At 46.4% G+C, this 21582-nt stretch overlaps 1 protein-coding gene and 1 long non-coding RNA gene across 2 annotated transcripts in view; one reads left to right on the forward strand and one right to left on the reverse strand.

The window, feature by feature from the left end:
- Positions 1-9046, reverse strand: part of LOC119212480 (alpha-2-macroglobulin) — a 27932-nt gene extending 18886 nt beyond the window's left edge. The window contains 5 exon segments of the mRNA XM_062561003.1: positions 5950-5970; positions 6736-6788; positions 7594-7750; positions 8137-8317; positions 8914-9046. Of these exon segments, the coding sequence (XP_062416987.1) occupies positions 5950-5970; positions 6736-6788; positions 7594-7750; positions 8137-8317; positions 8914-8990 (489 nt within the window). The 5' untranslated portion in view covers positions 8991-9046.
- Positions 9047-16144: 7098 nt separating this feature from the next.
- On the forward strand, positions 16145-19044 carry LOC119212491 (uncharacterized). The gene is made up of 5 exons (XR_005119806.2): positions 16145-17560; positions 17642-17713; positions 17789-18022; positions 18129-18235; positions 18331-19044. It is a non-coding gene; the product is annotated as an uncharacterized LOC119212491 (long non-coding RNA).
- Positions 19045-21582: the final 2538 nt, after the last annotated feature.

Below are 21582 nucleotides of genomic sequence, written 5' to 3' on the forward strand. Positions count from 1 at the left end.
GGGGGGGGGGTGCTTCCGCGTTCGCTGGCGGTGTCGACGGGGGGGGGGGGGCTTTCGCGTTCTAATTGCCGCGCTGACTGAAAACATGGACGGACGAGCCGGAAAAACACCGACACTCCGCTGCATTAGAGAAAGTCCCTTCAAAATAAAATCCCAGGATGAATTTTTTTTTTGTAACTTTTTTTTTCCATGCAATGGCCCGCGACCCACTACAAACGGGACCCACTAGTGGGTCGGGACCCACCAGTTGAGAAACACTGCTCTACATCCTAACGCAAAGTCATGTGAACGTGGTGGAGATCCTTTACAGCCTAACTTAGGGTATGAAATTTATATAAAGCAGGGGCATTTCATAAGGTATTGGGGGCATTTTTTGAATTAACATTTAACCCTTTGTTAGGCAGTCTCAACTAATAGCATTTTACCCAAATAGAGAATTAGCTGTTGACCACAGGATGGCAGTAACTTAGAGGTAACATCTCTCACTGACAGCACTCTGTCTGTTAGCTAACATTAGGCAGCTAGCGAGCCTTCCTAGCTAACGTCAGTTAAATAGCTAATCAGAGCTAGCCGACGTTAGCTAATGTTAACTAAATCATTTCAAAGTAATGAACACTTATTTAGTTTTTGCTCACTGTAGGCGATGGTTTGTTCCTCGGTCGTCTGGTGACAAATTGACACGTATTTCTTAAGGTTTTTGTTCCACTTGATAAAGTCAGCAGAAGAATTTGCGGATGCAAGTGGACGATGACGTTGGCAGTTTGTTGTCGCCATGTTGAAGTGCCTCGAGGGACCTGCCAGAACTGTGGGTGGTTCTCTTGTCGCCTTCCTCCAACCCAAACTAATCAGAATATCTTCTTTTGAGCAGAGATGGTGACGGAGGCTGGATTTACTCTCAGGTCTGATCAGGAATCGCTCCACTTCTTCTTTAACGTTTGATTCTTCCCGCGCGCAAAGGGGAGAACCAACACATTCAATGGCAAATGGACCAGGTTATTACGGCTACAGTGTTTTTAACAAGTTAACTAAATTGTAATTATTGTTAGAGGAAATTATGGGAGCAAGATAGGGGTGGGTATCTATAAGCTTTTGCTTCTCTCTACTCCTTTTCTTGAACAAAAGGTGACTTTTCTAATTTTGTGGTCTATGTCTATGTTGATTTTTAAATAAATTTAAATATTATTTTTTTTTAAATGTCTACATGTTCAAGAAATAAAATGCTTCAAATCAAAATCAAATCATTCTTTGCCCCTCTCCTTGTGATATCGGGGGCAAAATTACCCCAAGAAAAATAATATTGCCCGCGACGGTAACGTGAAGTCATGTGACTGCGGTGGAGTTCCTTCATCGTCTTAAGGTTGACTTTTTACCTTCACTTCAAACAGTAAAGTGAAGTTCATTAGTGAAGATAACTAAAGGATTTACAATGCAGAATGAAATAAACGTCTTTTTGCCACAGACATGTTTCTGTAATAGTGTCACGGAACGTCCGACAACGCCTCCTCCTGGTTTCACCAGATCCCTCTCTCCAGAGTACTAGGACTGCATCTCCCATCATCCACCTCTGCGCTCGTTATCCCCCTATCATTATTAGTGTCACCTGTGCGTCATTTACTCCCCTTATTTAGACTCCCCCGGCCAGTACTCAGTTGTGAAGTCTTGTCACACCCCGGCCAAGTTTCGAGCGTGCCTCCCGTTTGGAGTTTTTGTTTGTACAAGTCCTGTGGAAATAAAGTTCTGCTAATGGATCCGACTCCCTCTGCCTCTTCGTCACAGAAGACTTCACCACAACAGGATCCAGCAGATTTCAACCGACTGGTCACCGAGGTAACCTCGCAAGCCTCTGAGCTGGCCGCTCATCGACAATAGCTGGTGAGATTAACCGCACTCACTGAGGAGCTGGTGAGATCCGTTCGAACCCTCTCTCCGCCAGACACGGCTGAGGGTCGAGCTCAGAGTCCAGCTGCACCGCCCCCTGCTCCACCTGCCGTGAGTAACGACCATCTCCAGCCCAAACTATCCCTCCCCGAGAAGTTCGATGGCTCACCCTCTGCCTGTAAGGGATTTTTGTTGCAGTGCAGCCTATATTTTGACCAACAGAGCCGGTCCTACTCCACTGACGGGAGCCGCGTCTCATTCATATGTTCCCTACTCACGGGCCGGGCCCTGGAGTGGGCCACTGCCCTGTGTTACGGAGGTCAGCTCTCTTTTCCCTCCTATGATGAGTTTTTAACCCAGTTCAGAGAGGTATTCGAACATACTGCGGCAGGGAGGGACCCTGGAGAGTTACTGCTCACGCTACGCCAGGGAGGTTCTACGGCAGCGGACTACACGCTCTCCTTTCGGACCCTGGCAGCCCGAACCGGATGGGGGGAGGAACCCCTAAAACTCCTGTATCGCAAGGGCCTCAACCCGGATCTTCAGGGAGAGCTGGCGTGCCGCGACGACGGTAAAACCTTGAGCCAAATAATGGAGCTCGCTATCCGCCTCGACAACCTGATTCGCTCACGACGCACACCACCCGGGCCTCGTCTTCCCGAGTGGGTCCCACCCAGCGCTGAGCCAGAACCCATGCAGATCGGTTTCAGCCGCCTCTTGACAGCCGAGCGGGAGAGGAGACGCCGCAATCATCTCTGCATGTACTGTGGCGAGGGGGGACATCTGAGGGCGACCTGTCCAGTCAACCCAACTCTCAGGAATTCTGCGGCAACTGCGGTGAGTCCCAATCGCTCCTCTAAATTATTCTCTGTGAACAGCTCCTTGAGGTTTAAGGGACAGACAGTTAACGTAAGAGCCTTGATTGAATCCGGAGCGGCTGGAGATTTTATTGATATTGCCTTTGCCAGAGCTTATCATGTTTCTCTCCTCGCATGTGAGGCTGGGGTGACCGTGGAGGCGCTGGATGGGCATCCCCTGGGGTCTGGAGAGGTGCAGTACATCACACAACCCCTCACGCTCAGCTTCGGGACCCAGCACACAGAAACAATTCAATTCTTCACGATCAACTCACCCCAACACCCCATAATCCTAGGATTTCCGTGGCTGGAGAGACACAACCCCCAGATTTCCTGGTCCGACAGGAGAATCACTCGGTGGTCCCCCTTCTGTCAGTATAACTGCAAAACCACCCTCCTGGGACCTGACTCAGTCAGAGCGGCACTCCAGGGGGTGGATTTCCAAGAGATTCCGGTGGAGTATCACGACCTAGCTCTGGTCTTCAGCGAAAGGGAAGCCTCACACCTGCCCCCTCACCGTACAGGCGATTGTGCTATTGAGCTCTTACCCGGGGCAGCACCACCGCGTGGTCGAGTCTATCCACTGTCTCAATCGGAGACGGCGGCCATGGAGGCGTACATTGAGGAGCAGCTGGCTAAGGGGTACATCACGCCTTCTACGTCGCCCGCTTCGGCCGGGTTCTTTTTTGTTAAAAAGAGAGATGGGGGCCTTCGCCCCTGCATAGACTATCGTGGCCTTAATGAAGTCACTGTAAAGTATCGTTATCCCCTTCCATTAGTCCCAGCCGCACTCGAAATGCTCCGCACGGCCCGATACTTTACCAAACTGGATCTAAGGAACGCGTAGAACCTTATTCGCATACGGAGGGGTGACGAGTGGAAGACGGCCTTCTCAACTACCTCCGGTCACTACCAATATCGGGTAATGCCTTTCGGCCTCTCAAACAGTCCTTCGGTTTTTCAGGCTTTTGTAAATGACATCTTCCGAGATATGCTGAACCAGAGAGTTATTGTTTACATCGATGACATATTAATCTATTCTGACTCTCTCTAAGCCCATGTCCTAGATGTCCGGGCCGTTCTCCAGCGCCTGATTGACAACCACCTCTACGCCAAATTGTCGAAGTGCGAGTTCCATCAGACACGGATCGCCTTTCTGGGATATCTCATCAGTGCGGATGGAGTTTTGATGGATGACAGCAAGGTCCGAGCGGTAGTAGACTGGCCCCAACCCTCTTCGGTAAAGGAACTGCAACGCTTTCTGGGTTTTGCTAATTTCTACCGCAGATTTATCCGCAACTTCAGTGTCATTTCAGCCCCTCTCACACGCCCTGTCCCGACAATTCGACGGCCCCAGTGAGGCATCCAAACCAGAACCCATTCTTCCCACTACTTTGATTGTTGCTCCAGTTCAGTGGGACATCATCTCTGAGATCAGGGCTGCCCAACCTAATAACCCTGCCCCGCCTGAATGTCCCGCCGACCGCCTCTTTGTTCCGCCCAAGCTCCGCCACCGTGTACTTCAATGGGTGCACTGCACCCCTAGCGCGGGCCACCCTGGGATTGCGGCCACTAGACAGTTAGTTGCTAATCGGTTTTGGTGGGCATCACTTCAGTCAGAAATCATTATATTCATTCATCGATGCACCACCAGCAGTACGGTTAAAACCTCCCACCTTAAACCTGCCGGATTGTTACAGCCCTTGCCGGTCCCTCAGCGCCCCTGGTCTCACATTGCGGTGGACTTTGTGACGGGGCTGCCTTCATCCCAGGGATTCACCGCCATCGATTCTCGAAGTCCTGTCGTTTCATTCCCCTGGCTGGTTTGCCCACGGCGCTACAGACAGCAGAGGCTCTCTTAAATCATGTGTTCCGCCTTTTTGGCCTGCCCGAAGACATTGTCTCGGACCGCGGGTTTCAATTCACCTCACGCGTCTGGAGGGAATTATGCTCCAAGCTCAACATCAATGTCAGTTTGACATCCGGATACCACCCTCAGGCCAACGGGCAAGTCGAGCGTTTGAACCAGGAATTAATTTGATTTCTGCGAACCTACTGCCACCAGAACCAGCGGGACTGGAGTTGCTACCTGGCCTGGGCAGAGTATGCCCAGAACTCCTTGTTGAAGCCTGCTACCGGACTAACGCCTTTCCAATGTGTTCTAGGGTTCCAGCCTCCACTCTTCCCGTGGGCGGGCGAGCCATCCGACCTCCCCGCAGTAGATGCATGGCTCAGGCGCAGCGGGGCCACCTGGGATGCTGCGCACGCTCGCTTGCAGCGCGCCATCCGCCATTATCAGCAACAGGCGGATCGAAGGAGGCGTGGGGGACCTAGGTACCGGCCCGGCCAGTGGGCGTGGCTGTCGGCACGAGATCTGCGCCTCAAGCTCCCAAGCAAGAAGCTATCTCCTCGGTTCATCGGGCCATTTAAAATTCTAAGACAGATTACCCCGGTTTCTTTTCGTTTGGCCCTCCCTGCTGATTACAAGATCTCACCCACTTTCCATGTCTCCCTTCTCAGACCCGCTGGCGCCCCCAGGAGAGAGAGGAGCCAGGAGGAGGTCGCTCCAGTGCAGGCCCCCCCCATTGAGGGGGAGGACGCGGAGGTTTGCCGGGTGCGAGAGGTCCTAAACTCCAGGCGTCGCGGCGGGGCGCTGCAATACCTACTCGACTGGGAGGGGTACGGTTCCGAGGAACGTTCCTGGGTCAGGGTTCGAGACATCCTGGACCCCACATTGATTGCTGCCGTCGGCAAGGCCCTCGCTTCCGGAGCCGCTCGCAGGGGGGGGGGGGCTCTGTCACGGAACGTCCGACAACGCCTCCTCCTGGTTTCACCAGATCCCTCTCTCCAGAGTACTAGGACTGCATCTCCCATCATCCACCTCTGCGCTCGTTATCCCCCTATCAATATTAGTGTCACCTGTGCGCCATTTTCTCCCCTTTATTTAGACTCCCCCGGCCAGTACTCAGTTGTGAAGTCTTGTCACACCCCGGCCTAGTTTCGAGCGTGCCTCCCGTTTGGAGTTTTTGTTTGTACAAGTCCTGTGGAAATAAAGTTCTGCTAATGGATCCGACTCCCTCTGCCTCTTCGTCACAAATAGTGAATAGAGGGGAGAATCTCATTGGCTGAGCTTGGAGGGAACCATTGATTCTTCCTGTGGGGTTTAATACAGAAAGCAACTATTTGTCATTGAATAACTTTTTGTCAATCTTACCTGGAGCGCCACAACATTGTACTGAAAGAGAAAAAGAAAACATTTATATAAAAGTGAATAACTTATAAATTGTGTACATAGCAGTATTATAGTAATACACCAGTAGCTAGTTTAGTTTAAGTCAATATCTCATTGAAGTGCATATAACATGATATACAAACAGCAAAAATATTTTCATTTTTGACATAATGGTCAACCAATATCTGATCTGACCCATCCATTCCTCTTAAAAGACATATCATCTTAAAAATGATCATTACTATCTAAAAACATTGTTTAATGGCTTTCTGTTTTTGGGTGGTCTTGACTTCACGCTGATTGACAGGTGTGCGGCGTCTCTATGTCCGCCTGCCTCTGAATACGGTCACTTCCTGTGGTGCAAAGTCAAACGAATGTGTGGAGTTTGTCTCAAATTGACCTTCAGAGGCAAAAGGAGACCCCGAGCTGATGATGGACTTCATGCCGATGCGCTCCAGCTTCACGGCTCCTCCCCCCCGACGCACCCTGAAGGCTTCAGATGTTTGGGTCAGACGCGGTGTGTTCCAAAGGGACTCTGACAGCGTGTTTATCACAGCGCACCAAACTGCGCCTCACGCCCACGCCGTCTCCCGAATCAACAAGCAGACCTCCTTTCCCCCGCCCACGCTCCTCCACAGAAATAGACCCCAGCGCCGCAGAAACCACAGCAGGCCGCCACGGAATTACGCCGCACGTCGCACGCCATCATCCTCAGCGTTTTGAAGGGCAACAAACACAGATGCAAATAAATAAATGAATCAAACTCACCACTCGATCCACAGGGATGAAATGAACGTCCATTGAGACGATTCGGAACTGAACTGAGGAAAAGACGGAAAAACAAAGGAATCAGCATCAATTTATTCTGCAAATCTTCTGGATACAAAAAAACCCCAAATTCATTCTCTAAATACAAAAAAATCCATCTATTCTCTAAATATGATAAAACAATGTATCCTCTAAATATAGTCAAACAAACAGCTATACCTACAAAGGGTAAGGCGCTTATAAGCACATTGAATTAGATCCTACATTACGAGGGGGGGGGGGGCGGCTGACCTTTTGTCTCACGGGTTTTCTGTGGAAAAATCCCAGAGAAGGAGCCAAAACAACCCGATGACATCACCAACGAGACGCCGCTGCACAGGCGTGATGCGATGACGCCATCCGGCAGGTTTATGTTTCTCGCCTTGTGGAGCTCGTCCGTGTGGACTGAAAGCTTTCGTTTTCACTCCAGCTTCTAAATGTGTCTCAGGCCTCTTTATGGAGACAAGCGAGACGACTCGACTTTCTCAAACCACGGTTACGTTCAGGATTTCATTAAAAAACTCTCAGGAGTCGACATAAGGAGTCGATATGAGATCTATAAGAAGTCTTATATCTTCTTTCACTTGAGTCAGTCATCGCTTTCCGAAAAGATTGTTTTGTGAGTAAATATTTATTTGAAGTTGTGCTTTGATGGATGTTTTTTAGTATTTCTGAATGAAGCTCACAGGAAGGAGCGTGCTAACGTGGGCCGTAGTCATGGCGACCAGTTTTTAGGCAGAGCAGCGCATGAACCTATGAGCGGATGAACGTATGACAGCAGGAGGCTGGCACTGCTCCCTGATTGGTCGGTTGCCTCACCGGTCTGCCCCAGTTTGTAGAGGGGTTTGTCGGTCTGGATCAGGTGGATGAAGGCCGGGGGCTCGATGCTGATCTTGGTCTCCATGCTGATGGGGGCGCCCCCCCCCTGGATGGTGACGTTGACCGTCGCCACGGTCCTGGAGCGCACGACAGGAACCTGCAGTGTGTGTGTTGGTGGGGGGGGGGGCAAAGGGGGTTAAAAAGTTTCTCAGCGGATGCGGTTTGGAGGTTTGAAACTAGAGGAACATGACTGCTTTCACATTTGTTAACGGGTGACGGAGCTGTGTGAGAAAGGGGGGGTCGGAGTGCACAGCAGAAACCAACCTTTGTCTAGAGAGACAGACGCCAGACTAGTGTGTGTGAAAGGGGGGGGGCAGAGTAAAGTTGCATAACTGTGTGGCGTTGTGACAGAAACCAAAGAAGAGACAGCAGAATCTGTGCTGGTTCATTGGATGAGGGTTACCATGGGAACCAGTAAAGGCCGTTTAGATCCACTACGCTCTACCTCGCCAACCACAGAGCCCAATGCATGCTGGGTCACACCTGGAAGCTGAAGCAGCGGTAGAAGTCTGCGGTGACGTCCTCCTGGAGGAGGACGGTCCTGCTGGAGTCCGTCTCCAAGGCAACGGTGAGGTTGACGGGATTGGGGGGCCCGTGGACCTGAGCGCACAGGGTCTCCTGTTTGCCCCCCTCCACCCGGGAGCTCACCGTCACCACAAAGACGCTGCAGGGAGAGATGGGAAAAAATAGGAATAGCAAAAACATAGCGTAAACTTTCCAGGGCAGAATGCGTCAGAGAACATTGTTGGTTATGGTTGTTTGCTTTGCTCTAGCTAGCATGCTGCTAACGTAGCAGCTAGGCGGCTCATGCCAATGGGCCAGGCTCACCTCGTGATTGGCTGGGGGCTGGGGGAGTACTTTGACCACTAAGTAGGCGGTAAAATAATCAGCATTTGGAAGGTGGTGGTATTTGAACTTAATCAACCTCCAATTTAATGGAAACGTGATGCAAAAAACACAATAAACACACAAAACAACAGGTCAGAGCAGAATCGTGTGCAGACAAAGACACACACACACACACACACAGAGAGAAGTCAGTCTGGATAAGAGACGCTTTAATCAAATCGTTCAGTGGGAGCAGATGGACGCACAACGCACATCAACACATTGCATAACTTGGTTTTAAGGACAACCACTGGACTCTGGATTGGTCCTCAGTGAGAACAACGCAACTATTTACTTCATCACGCAGCTGCTGCAACAACAGGACGCTGCTGTTGATAAAAACCAAGTGTTTATGTTGTTCTTTCTACTCACGTGTCACTGAGGTCGGCCGCAGGCGCCGTTTGCAGGAGCGCGAACGCGAGCACGAGCATCCGGAGGACAGGTGCCATGACGTGTGCGTCTTGCTTTCTGCGTGCAGCGGGCCCGAGTCGGATGTGCGGAACGAGTTGCTCCAAACCGAGGGGGTGAGTGGTTTTATACCCCCTCCCCCCGCCCACACACTCACGGCTCCCATGATCATTTCCCCTTTGGAGCCTCCTCCCTGCTCCCAAACAACTGCGAGAGCATGCAATGTTTTACAGTAAGTACAAACAACCAATACAAGTGTTAAATAGCAGGAGGGTCAGAGGTCACATGACTAAATGAAACATTTGAGAAATAAATCGGCTTGATCGATCATCGAGCTTTTCCCAGCAAGGCCGAACACTGGCGCGCCGTCTCTGGCTTCCACTGGCATGCCACGCCGCTATGAACTGTGGGTAATCCCCTTGGGTGAAATCTGCAGAAACGCAGACTTCAAAAGGAAGTGTTGAGAAAGGGCTGCTGCGAAATGAACCAATAAAGCAAACCTAATCAGGGACTTTTCACACGCTGGAGTGAGGCTGAGTCGGTTTAACGTGAGACAGACTTCGCGTTCTTCCAGGTGCCCCCCCAGCCGCCCCCCCCCCCCCCCCCCCTTGAGTTGACACTGACGTATTTTCTTTAATCTCCTTTCGATCTTTTTGTCTCCTCCCGCCTTTGATCTTTAACGCTGTAAAAATCAATCAAAGATCGTTCACAAATGGAACGCCGGTCATAGGCAGCGTGTCTTTGGTGCCACTGACAGCGTCAAGCACGACTTCTTACTTCACCTGAGGGGGGGGGGGGGTCCACCTAGTACTCAAGAGTCAACTATCTGTCCATCGGGGAGATCATTTGGGGACACGATGGAGCGTGATGAGAGCTGAGGGCGGTTAGTCGACTGTTAGCGCTGGCTAACTATTTTATTTTTATTTTATTTACTATACATCCTCTCCTTTGTGATGTGGAAGTGAAGAAATCCACCAAAACGGGAGAGAGAACTTATTTTCACTCAGAAGTGAACCCTAATCTCAGTTCTGCAGAAATCTTTTTTCTGTTTTGCCGGTGTTTCATGAGTTAAAGCTGCATCCTGTGTAGTGACCAGCAGGGGGCGACTCCTCTGCTCCCATAGACGTCTATGAGGAAATGACTACTTCTGTGTAGTGACCAGCAGGGGGCGACTCCTTCAATACAGAAAGATGTTCATTTAGTGAATGATGGTCCATTTGGAGTCAAACAGACCATAAAGCAGGTGATGCTTTAGGGCGGGGCTACACGCTGATTGACAGGTCCCTTCGGGAGGACGTCTATGCCGTCCCCCCCAATCCTTATACAGTCACTTCCTGTTCACCAAAAATCCTGCTACAGAAAAACGCCAAACTTGAGTCCTCAAATTCACGAAAGGCAAGAGCGAGTTTGATGACTGATTGATTGATTGATGGATTGATAACCCCAGGGACTCTGTGTCCGTGCGTCCTCAGGAGAGACAGCGCTTGGAGACGATCCTCCACCTGTGTGCCGAGTACAACAAGGTGGAGACCCCCTGCGACTCGCTGCCCTCCGGCAGGATGGCTTTCCCTGGCGGGCCGGCCTATGAGAACGCAATTGGAGGCTCCGCCTCCTCCACGGCCGCAGGACTGCACCTCCTGCAGAAACAGCGGGAGAGCAATGAGGAGAACCTGAAGGAGGAGTGCAGCAGCACGGAGAGCACCCATCAGGAGGTGAGGACGTCGGTGCTCAAAGACGGACAGGTCAGAGGTCACGGCTCACCGGCTCTAAGCAGCATGTGCTGATGCGTGTCTGGCTTCTGCTGAGTCTCCCTGCACCACGCAATGCATCATGGGATAAGTGCTCCGCTCAATTTTCTGCTTTTCTCACCCCCTCACCTCCTACTTCCCTCCCACCTCTACGTCCTTCCTTCTCACCTCCTCATCTGCTACCTTCTCAGCCCCCTGCCTCCTCGCCTCCTCCTCTCTCCCTGCAGCAGGAGGACTCCTCCGGTCTGGAGCTGAGCTTCGTGGAGGAGGAGCGCGTTCGGGTCCTCGCTCGGATTGACGAGCTCAAAAGCCGACTGACGGAGCTGGAGCAGCAACTCCAGGAGTCCAAGCAAGAGATGAAGCAGGGGGAGCGGCCATGTTGCTTCACCCAAAAGTTTCAAGAGTATCGGGGTTCAAGATGATTCATGATTACGACAACAACACAACCCAAACGAAGACTAGTTTGGTGGCGTATCATGGAACACTTCCAAACATGTGTATCAATACTTTTTTCGCGGGGCTGCAGCCTGGAACCACCAAACATTTGGACAAAAGAGGATTTTATGTTCAGACTGTCATACAGTGACGTGCATCACAGACATTTAAGAAAGTAATTTAGAAAAATGTGTTTAATGAAAGATCGCTACAATCTGGATTCGAACCCTGTCAAGCAAAATGAAAACACATTTCAAGTCGCCTGCGCTAAGCGGTTGGCCAGTCGAGTATGAATGTACATCCCGATATTTGTTTATTTAATTACAAAATTGTACACCGTGAGTGGTAAGGAAACCTTTTGGTTAAGGGTGAGCCAAGGCGTGGATTTTCGCGCGCGTGCGTGCGTGTGTTCTTCTATGAGAGGGCAAATGTTGAGGCCGAGCTACGGGGCCTCCAGGAGGTCTACGCTGATTTGGAGAACCAGCTGCATAACTGTCCTGAGTCCCTGCGGGAAAAGTTGGACCCCCGTCTGCTGTAGCCCCCCCCGACTATCACACCAACGACCTCTCGCTCCACGCTGCACGGGCCACAAAAGAGCCAAATGCACATGAAGTATATAATGATGCAAAGATTTAACCTAACAGTGTTTATATATTTAATTGAAATATCTAAGAACCTGTGGAGTCACACACACGTCCACATAAAACCCCACTATCCTGATAGTCATATTTCCAATTGTCATTCATGTGGATGTCGATAACGACAGCCTTGGTACTTCATTTCTCTTTGCTGGAATCTTCTGTCAGAGTGTAAACAAACCAACTCATTGTTTTAACCACACGCTCGACTTGGTTCTTGTGTATGGTATTGTGATAGAACACTTAACAATCTTTCCACAGAACCCTCTCCTGTCGCACCATTGTCTGATAACCTTTAAATTTCTACTGCCAGAATCTCCTCCTCCGGCCAAGGGTTTCGACAGTCGACGTTTATCGGATACCGCTGTAGCCTCATTTAAAGAAGCCATTCCCTCTGCTCTAAGTTCAGTGTCCTGTCTCAAGATATCAGAAGACTCCTGTGAAAACTTCAGTCCGTCACAAATCGACCATCTTGTCGATACTACTACAGGCTCTTTGAGAATGGCACTGGACGGTATTGCTCCCCTCAAAAGAAGAATGGCAACAAGAAGGAAGTTCGCCCCTTGGTATAACTCTCAAACCCGGAACTTAAAGCAAACTGTGCGGAAACTTGAGCGGTTATGGCGTTCCACCAAATCAGAAGGATCTAGGCTAACTTGGCAAGACAGCGTTGAAACATAAGAAGGCTCTCTGTAACGCAAGAGCATCTTATTACTCATCATTAATCGAGAAAAATAAAACGGGTTTCTCTTCAGCACTGTAGCCAGACTGACAGAGAGTCACAGCGCTGTCGAGCCGTGTATTCCTGTGGACCTCAGTAGTAACGACTTTATGAACTTCTTCAATAATAAGATTCTGACTATCAAAGAGAAAATTGATGGTCTACTACCCCCAACCGGAGCCGACCCGTCCTCTGATGTAGGAACTTTGGACGCAGCCGTGGGCCCTGATACCTACTTGGATGGTTTCTCTTCCATCAACCTTGATCAACTGACTTCTACAATTTTGAAATCCAACTCTTCCACTTGTCTCCTGGATCCGATTCCAACTAAGCTGCTTAAGGAAGTTTTTCCGTTAATTAGCACATCCCTACTGGATATTATGAATCTGTCTTTGTTTACAGGACATGTACCACAGTCCTTCAAGGTAGCTGTAATTAAACCTCTTCTTAAGAAACCTACTCTAGCTCCAGAGGTGTTGGCTAACTACAGACCCATCTCTAATCTTCCCTTCCTCGCTAAGATCCTGGAGAAATCTGTCACGAATCAATTATGTGACTTTCTACAAAACAATGCTTTGTTCGAGGATTTCCAGTCAGGATTTTGAGTGCATCACAGCACAGAAACGGCACTGGTGAAAATTACAAATGATCTTCTACTTGCATCGGACCAAGGACTTGTCTCTTTTCTTGTATTGCTGGACCTCAGTGCTGCAATTGACACCATCGATCACCGTATCCTGCTGCAGAGACTGGAACACTTGATTGGCATCAAAGGAACTGCACTCAGCTGGTTAAAATCTTATTTATCGGATCAATCCCAGTTTGTGTTTGTGAACGGTGAATCATCGAGGACCACCAATGTTGGTCACGGAGTCACACAAGGTTCTGTGCTTGGACCGATCCTATTTACCCTGTACATGCTTCCTTTGGGCGACATTATCAGAAAACACCGCATAAACTTCCATTGTTATGCAGACGATACTCAACTGTATCTATCGATCAAGCCAGAAGACACCAACCAACTTGTTAGACTTCAGGATTGTCCTGGAGACATCAAAACTTGGATGACCTGCAACTTCCTGATGTTAAACTCGGAAAAAACGGAAGTTATCATGATAGGCCCAGAGCGCCTTCGAAGTCAGTTGTCACGTGATACAGTCTCTATGGATGGAATTGCTCTGGTATCCAACAGCACCGTCAGAAATCTTGGAGTTCTCTTCGACCAGGATATGTCCTTCAACTCTCATATAAAGAAGACTTCAAGGACTGCCTTTTTTCATCTACGGAATATATCGAAAATCAGGAACTTCCTGTCTCAAAGTGATGCAGAAAAACTAGTTCATGCATTTGTTACTTCTAGACTGGATTATTGTAATTCTTTGCTATCAGGCTGCTCTTTTGAATTGCTTAAACCTCTACAGCTGATTCAGAATGCTGCAGCACGTGTATTAACAAGAACTAAGAAATGGGATCATATAACTCCTGTATTAACTTCTCTGCACTGGCTTCCTGTTAAATCAAGAATAGAATTTAAGGTACTTCTCCTCACCTACAAGGCACTTGCCGGTGAGGCACCGTCTTATCTTAAAGAGCTTGTTACACCGTATTGTTGCCCTACAAGGCATCTGCGCTCCGTAGATGCTGGGCTACGTGTGGTTCCTAGAGTTTTAAAAAGTAGGATGGGGGCCAGAGCCTTCAGTTATCAAGCTCCTCTTTTGTGGAACCAGCTTCCACTTTCAGTCTGGGGGGCAGACTCTGTCAGTTCATTTAAGATAAAGCTTAAAACGTTCCTCTTTGATATTGCTTATAGTTAGGGCTGGCTCAGGTTAGCCTGAACCAGCCCTTAGTTAAGCTGCTCTTGGCTTAGACTGCCGGGGGACTTCTTAGGACACACCAAGCCCATCTCTCACTCTCACTCTCTCCTCCCACAATCATCCATGCTTTATTAATGTACATCACTAATTAAGCTTCTTTCCGGGAGTTCTTTGTGCTTTCTCGCCTAGCAGGTCTCCATGGATCATAGTTTCGTGTGGACCCCGGTTCTGACTCCTGCTGCTGCCATCATCATTACTTTAAATATGATTCATATTACTGTCATCATAAACCAACATATTTCTGCACATTAAAAGAAATAAATTATATAAAAGATAAAATTATAAATACCAAATTCCACCACAATTACTAAACACAGATTTGGAACTGAACATTGTAAACGCAGAAAGTTCTACACAGTAGAATTTACTTTACCATCTCTATAAAAGAGACAATTCTGCTATCCGATAGAACTATATTACAAACATTTTCACTACCATCAGTTGTCAAAGGCCCTACAGAGGCACACGCCTGCATTTCCTAGCTGCAAAATCAGCTATCAGGTCATATGACAGTTTCTGAGCCACGTCCCCATTGATGCTGATGACAGCCAGACTATTTAAACGTTCCCTAATCACATCACGTTCAGTCGAAGAGTTTTTCCAAAGTTAACCTTACCAAGAGCCGTTTCCCACTCATCATTTCATTACGTTGTGAAAGTGTCACTTGTAGCTAGGCTACTTTTTCACTACACAATAAGATTGTTTGAAAATAATTGATAACCAACGCAAAAAAAGCGTCCTGAAGTGCAAAGCAAACTAGGCTAATAGGCTAACGTTACCTGACTATATCTCTGATGGCTAAAAGAAATAGCAGGCCCAATTTAAGCATAATCAGAAATACCATTGCTAGCTAGCTAGCAACCTAAGGAATGATTGCTAGTCGTATTGCTAACGGAGACAGAAAGGATAACGGTACCATGGACGAGTACCAAATACGGCCCACCGGCGATCCGTGCGGACATTATGACCGCAAGTATATGTGGCCAGCCGGTGTTACGTGCCTACTGGTTTTTGAACCTACTGATTTGGCTACGCGTGCGTGTTTGTTTGTTTGTTTGTTTTCCCCCGACAGGCAGATGTTGTCTGTCTCCGTCACCTGATTCGTCACACATTCGCAAACATATTGCTGAAAATGTTCAAAATGCATCCCATATCCAATGCAGCGATTATGATTGTATAAGTGAGCACTACATCACTGCCACGTATAAAGAAATAAATAAAAGAACATACATTTATTAAAAGATCGCCACAACCTGGATTCAAACCCATGCATTCGAGCAAAACAGCAACACTTTATAAGACAGCGGCGCTACGCCGTTGGCCAACCGAGCTTCCAATGCTGATGCTGATTTCAATACTTATCATGAAATTGTACATCGTCAGTGGCAAGAAAACCTTTTGGTTCAGGGTGAACCAAGACAACTGGTTTGGTGGGCGTATCATGGAACACATCCAAACATGTGTATCAATACTTTTTTCGCGAGGCTGCAGCCTGGAACCACCCAAACATTTGGACAAAAGAGGATTTTATGTTCAGACTGTCATACAGTGACGTGCATCACAGACATTTAAGAAAGTAATTTAGAAAAATATATATTGATGAAAGATACAATCTGGATTCGAACCCTGTCGAGCAAAATGAAAACACATTTCAAGTCGCCTGCGCTAAGCGGTTGGCCAGTCGAGTATGAATGTACATCCCGATATTTGTTTATTTACCGTATTTTTGCGACTATACGGCGCACTGAATTATAAGGCGCACCTTCAATGAATCGCCGATTTTTGAACTATTTTCATATATAGGGCGCACCAAATTTTAAGGCGCATAGAAGATACTGCAGTAAAACGTTTGACTGGGGCTGCGTTATGCATCCACTAGATCGGGCTGTGCTAAATCAAACGTTATTAAAAACTCTTCACTCCCATGGTAACGTTGTTCAAACGTTAATGTGGATATTAACAATATCTCTGAACCTCCAACTTTGGTTCTTGATTAATGAAAACATTCTTGGCAAATGCTTTGGTGCATCTTGCAGCACTGGAACAGACGGTGGACCGTCAGCGCGATCCCGACATCCAACTACCAGCTTTAATATACTGTAGCGACTCTCGCTAATGAATCTCTGGACAATGTGCTTATCTTCTGGTTTTATTGTGGAGAAACAGGCTACTGTCGGCTGTAGCCTACGCCGAACAAAAACACACCATCGCTCTCCAAAACAACAACAATTCCCGCGTCCCCATAGGTGGCACTAAGATGAGTGACGTCACATTGTGCGCCCTTCACTGACCATCCCAAAACTCTGTAAAGTGCAACGCCGCTCCAGAACATGAAAACACAGTCCGTTACAATACGCTGTTGGAGCTGGAATTACCGCGGCTGCTGGCACCAGACTTTCCCTCCAATTGATCCTCGTTAACCAGTATGGATCAACCAATTGATCCATATATATAGCGCTCCGGATTATAAGGCGCACGCGTCTTTTTTTAGAAAAAAGGATTTTAAGTGCGCCTTATAGTCGCAAAAATACGGTAATTACAAAATTGTACACCGTAAGTGGTTAGGAAACCTTTTGGTTCAGGGTGAGCCAAGACAACTGGTGTTCGGCGTATCGTGTATACACGTATTACAGTCAAATTATTAATAAAGTGCTTTACAGACGTGAAATCCCAAAACACACCGGGGATTAGGCAATTAAGTTAATTAGCAACATCTGTATAAAAGCAGAATGAAAACGTTTGTGCGACCTCTGCTCAGTAGAAATATATTTTGAAAAGCTATAGAAAAAAAAAGTACCGATGGACCCTCGCAAAGTAAATGAGTTGCTTGAGTTCAAGATTAACAAAATCTATCCGACTGATTTCAATCAGAATGAACGATACGTTCTTAAAAGACGAGCTGAGAGGTAACCCACACGACTATATGGTATGGTCTCCTAACGGATTTTAAATTTATTTTAAATGTTTATGCAATATAAATCCCTAGATTGGGAACTTTATTACCAGTGCCGCAGAAAAAAAGATTATCAGCGTCATCATCTTGCCAAGGTTGTAGTTACTCCACAAGAAGCGAACAACATCTTTGTGGAGTTTCATGCCAGTGATATTGGCGCTCATTGTGGTATTGAGAAAACCTTGGATGCAATCCTTCAAAGGTATTACTGGGCTGGCATGAAGGCTGACATCCAAAAATGGGTGAGTATTTGTATTTCTGGGGAGCTTATGGTAATATTTACGTATTCAATATAACCGTGTGGCATTGTTTCACTTTGTTAGATTGCCCAATGTGATGCATGCCAGAAAAAGAGGACCTCTATAAAAGAGAAAATTCATTGCAAACCCATCGAGGTGAATAAACATTAAATGGAACATGTCGTATGTAGTACAGTATTGTTGGTGTTGAGCTTTGGTTTGCATTCTAAGGTGACTGAGCCCTTTGAACTTGTGGGAATGGACCTTGTTGGAAAGCTGAAATGCACCAACAATGGTTATATGTAGATATGTGTGATGGTGGACTACTTCACAAAGTGGCTAGAAGTCTACCCACTAAGAACGAACGGAGCAGAAGAAGTCACACAGTGCATTATGGATTTTGTTTATAAGTATGGCGCCCCAAAACGCATCCTGACCGACCGTGGAAAAGAATTTGTCAACAAAGTAAGTTGAATTCTGAGGCATTTGTGTATTTGATTTTTTTGTCATATCGACAATGGAAATAGCACCATGTTAATGATATTTCTTTCCCTCTTTATGCATATTGTAGATAAACTCAGGATTGTGTGAAAATCTTGGAATTGCCAGAAGTCTGTGTGCTCCCTACCACCCTCAAACCAATGGCTTGGTCGAAAAGCTAAATGGCACAATTCAAGGGTAAAATTGACTTTTCTACAAAATATATATTTAAATAAAAACGCTTGTGATATACCATACATGGCGAATGACTGATTTCCTTTTTGTTATTTCAGATCTTTGAAGAAAATGGTGCAGGACCACCCGAGTGACTGGGACATATACATAAAGCCAACTGTATTTGGCTTACAAACAAAAAAGTAGTTGACAACGAAATACTCCCCTTACTACTTATTGTATGGAAGGGAGGCCCGTTACCCGTCTGAAATACCAGATAAGTGGCACGTATGATTGCCTTTTACAGCACTACAAGCTTTTATTTTTCTTCACCTTTGATACAGATATCTGAGGAACATGTACTAATGACAAATGAGGACGTCTGCCCCCACATTAACGACCTCAAATATGTCTATAATAAAGTGGAGGCAAACATTGCAGAGATGCAGGAAAAGGTGCGAAAGAGGAAACTTGTAAAGGGGGAGGACGACAGCTTTTTAGTGGGGGACAAAGTTTTGCGAAAAAATATCCGGGAAGAACAGAGAAAAGGGGGTAAGCTGGAAACGGACTTGCTGGGTCCATACACAGTGACAAATATAGATGGGAAGAGTGCTGACCTGATGACCCTACAAGGGAAACATGTTGGCAAAATCAACATTGACCATCTAAAGAGGTATGTGGAACCAGAAGTGTGGATACCCGCCTGAAATTGCTGCCACATCCACTTCTCCTCCATCACTGCAGCCCAGCCCCTTAAGGTGTTTGAGGGTTCCCCAATCCTTGTCTGTACCCCCAAAATCAGACTTCTTGAGCTCCAGTCCCCCGTCATGGCATGCACCACCTGCCTCCCCAGAGGAATGCAAGTATAAACGTCAATACACTTTCAATTCAAGGACAGTTTACTGATGTTTTGGGACTTGATAGGTCATCAAAGTCCAAATGAGGCCTCTGTAAACGACTCTTTTTTTCTAATCTCAGTAATCGCTGACATATGGGCGGGAAAACGTAAAGGTGTACTGTGGAGCAAAGTGGGGCCTTACAAGATTTTTGCCACGGACCTTCAAAATTTGGCCCCAGGGAGGCAGCTGGAGAGTGAGGTACAGACACTAAATGCATGATGTCTTTCATTTGTTATGGCATAAAAAGTAACAATCCACAATTGTCATTTAAGGTTTTGAATGCATTCCTGCATACAATTGTAAAGCAACAAGAAGGAACAGAAAGACAATTGTGTCTCATTGACTCGTTTCAAATGCCGCAATATGGCAAGGATCATTTAGAGGATTGAAAAAGGTAACACTTTTTGAAGTATATTTAAACAAGATTATGGATTCAAGCTGCAGTTTCATTCATTGTGCATGTTTTCAGCTTGACCCCATGGCCTTCGACATCCTCAGAAGACCAGTTTGTGACAAACAGCACTGGACACTTGGTGAGAATTCATATATTGACATTTTATAGTGTAGTGTTGTGTGGTAAACTAGCTGACTGAATGTGATAATTAATACTCTTTACCTTCATTGAAATGTATTGTTAAGGTTATTTATCCAAAGGAGAAGCGGGTGCTTTATCTTGATCTTTTAGGTGAAACTCCGGATCACCTAAATAAATGCAAGGATGTGACAAGGCAAGCTACAAATTGGCAGTTAAAATGGCATAAGATTTTCTTTTTTACAAAACAAAACTATGTTTTATATAGGGCCGGGACTTTAGCGCGTTAATTGCGATTAATTAATTACAATATGAATTAAGATTAATTAATTACACATAAAAATAACGCATTAAACATTTTTTACGCATTTTTACACTTTTTTTGCACCGCGGAACGTTTCTCACTGGATGAGTTTCAGGGAGACCGATTATACTGGAGCACCAACTAGCGTTCATGACTTCAGACAACAACAAACCACAGTGAACATGAACGAAGAAGCTGACGAGACCGTGTCGGGTGGCCCCGTGAATGGGACATTTTATTATAATAAACACACGGATGGAAGCGTCGATAAGAGCGTGGTTGTGTGCAAGCTGTGCAACAAGGAATTCACATCGAGCCTCAAGTATCACCTCAACGCTAAACTATTAGCAGCTAGCGTGGACGTACAAGGACCCACACCCAACCCACACTGCACCAGATGGCTGGTTTAAGGACCAGGGTAACTAAGACCACGTCTGAAAAAATAACCAATGTTCTGAATGTAGTTGAAAGTATTGGTCTACTTAAAAAAACATAGTTTACAGAAGGTCTACTTATCTATAGGCTACCTGAATTTCTGAAAGTACTATATTTCTAAATATGCTATTGCTACACTGGAATTGGTTGAATAAAAATAAAAATCCATGTGAAAAAAATGACTTCTCACTGTTCTCAGGTCAAATATTTGTATGTATAATATATGCGATTAATTTCAATTAATTAATTACAAAGCCTCTAATTAATTAGATTAATATTTTTAATCGAGTCCCGGCCCTAGTTTTATACTTAACAGAGCTTGTAGAAATGTGCATATTTCTCGGTGGACTTGTTGTACACTAAGCCATCCAAAACAACAGGACTCAACCTCCTGTGGGGCACTTGTCTGCAAGGTAAGAGTGCAACTGACCATTGTTGAATTCTACATGTTCAACACTGTAAATGTACAGATTATAAAGCCCTCTAATGCAAACAATTGATTTTGGGCTGGTCAAAATAAATTTAATTTAATTATAATTCCTCGTGTGTTTTTCCTGACTTTCTGATATTTAGGCATGGTAAAACTTTATTTATTTGCAAATTCTGAGTCCTCAAGCAATTATAAGACAAGGTCTTTATTCCACCAGAAACTCTAATCAAGCAGTGTTTACACTGGCTGTAAATCATTACGTTCATTTTGTGGCTAGAACATGATGATAGAACTGATATTCTATTTTTGTCAGGAGATCGGTGCTGGTGCAGGCGGAAGGAGGCAGGACCCAAAACGCAGGATTCTAAAAAACGGTGCTCTTTATTCTCTGACCAAACTGAGACGTGCTCCAACAACGACTGACGTAGACATTGACAATGACGCGACCAGGGACAACAGGCACACGGGGCTTAAATATACAAGGGAGGTGCAGGTGATTGGTCACAGGTGGAAACAATCAGGCAATCACAAGACAAGGTAGGAAGTGAAGTTCACCCAGAGGCGTAAGGCATCAGTCTTGGATATATTGTTATTTTGCTCGACATGGTTCGAATCCAGATTGTGGCGATCTTTCATTAATATATATTTTTCTAAATTACTTTCTTAAATGTCTGTGATGCACGTCACTGTATGACAGTCTGAACATAAAATCCTCTTATGTCCAAATGTTTCGGTGGTTCCAGGCTGCAGCCTCGCAAAAAAAGTATTGAT

The sequence above is a fragment of the Pungitius pungitius genome, chromosome 3 (assembly GCF_949316345.1).
Source record: "Pungitius pungitius chromosome 3, fPunPun2.1, whole genome shotgun sequence".
NCBI classification, from domain to species: Eukaryota; Metazoa; Chordata; class Actinopteri; order Perciformes; family Gasterosteidae; genus Pungitius; species Pungitius pungitius.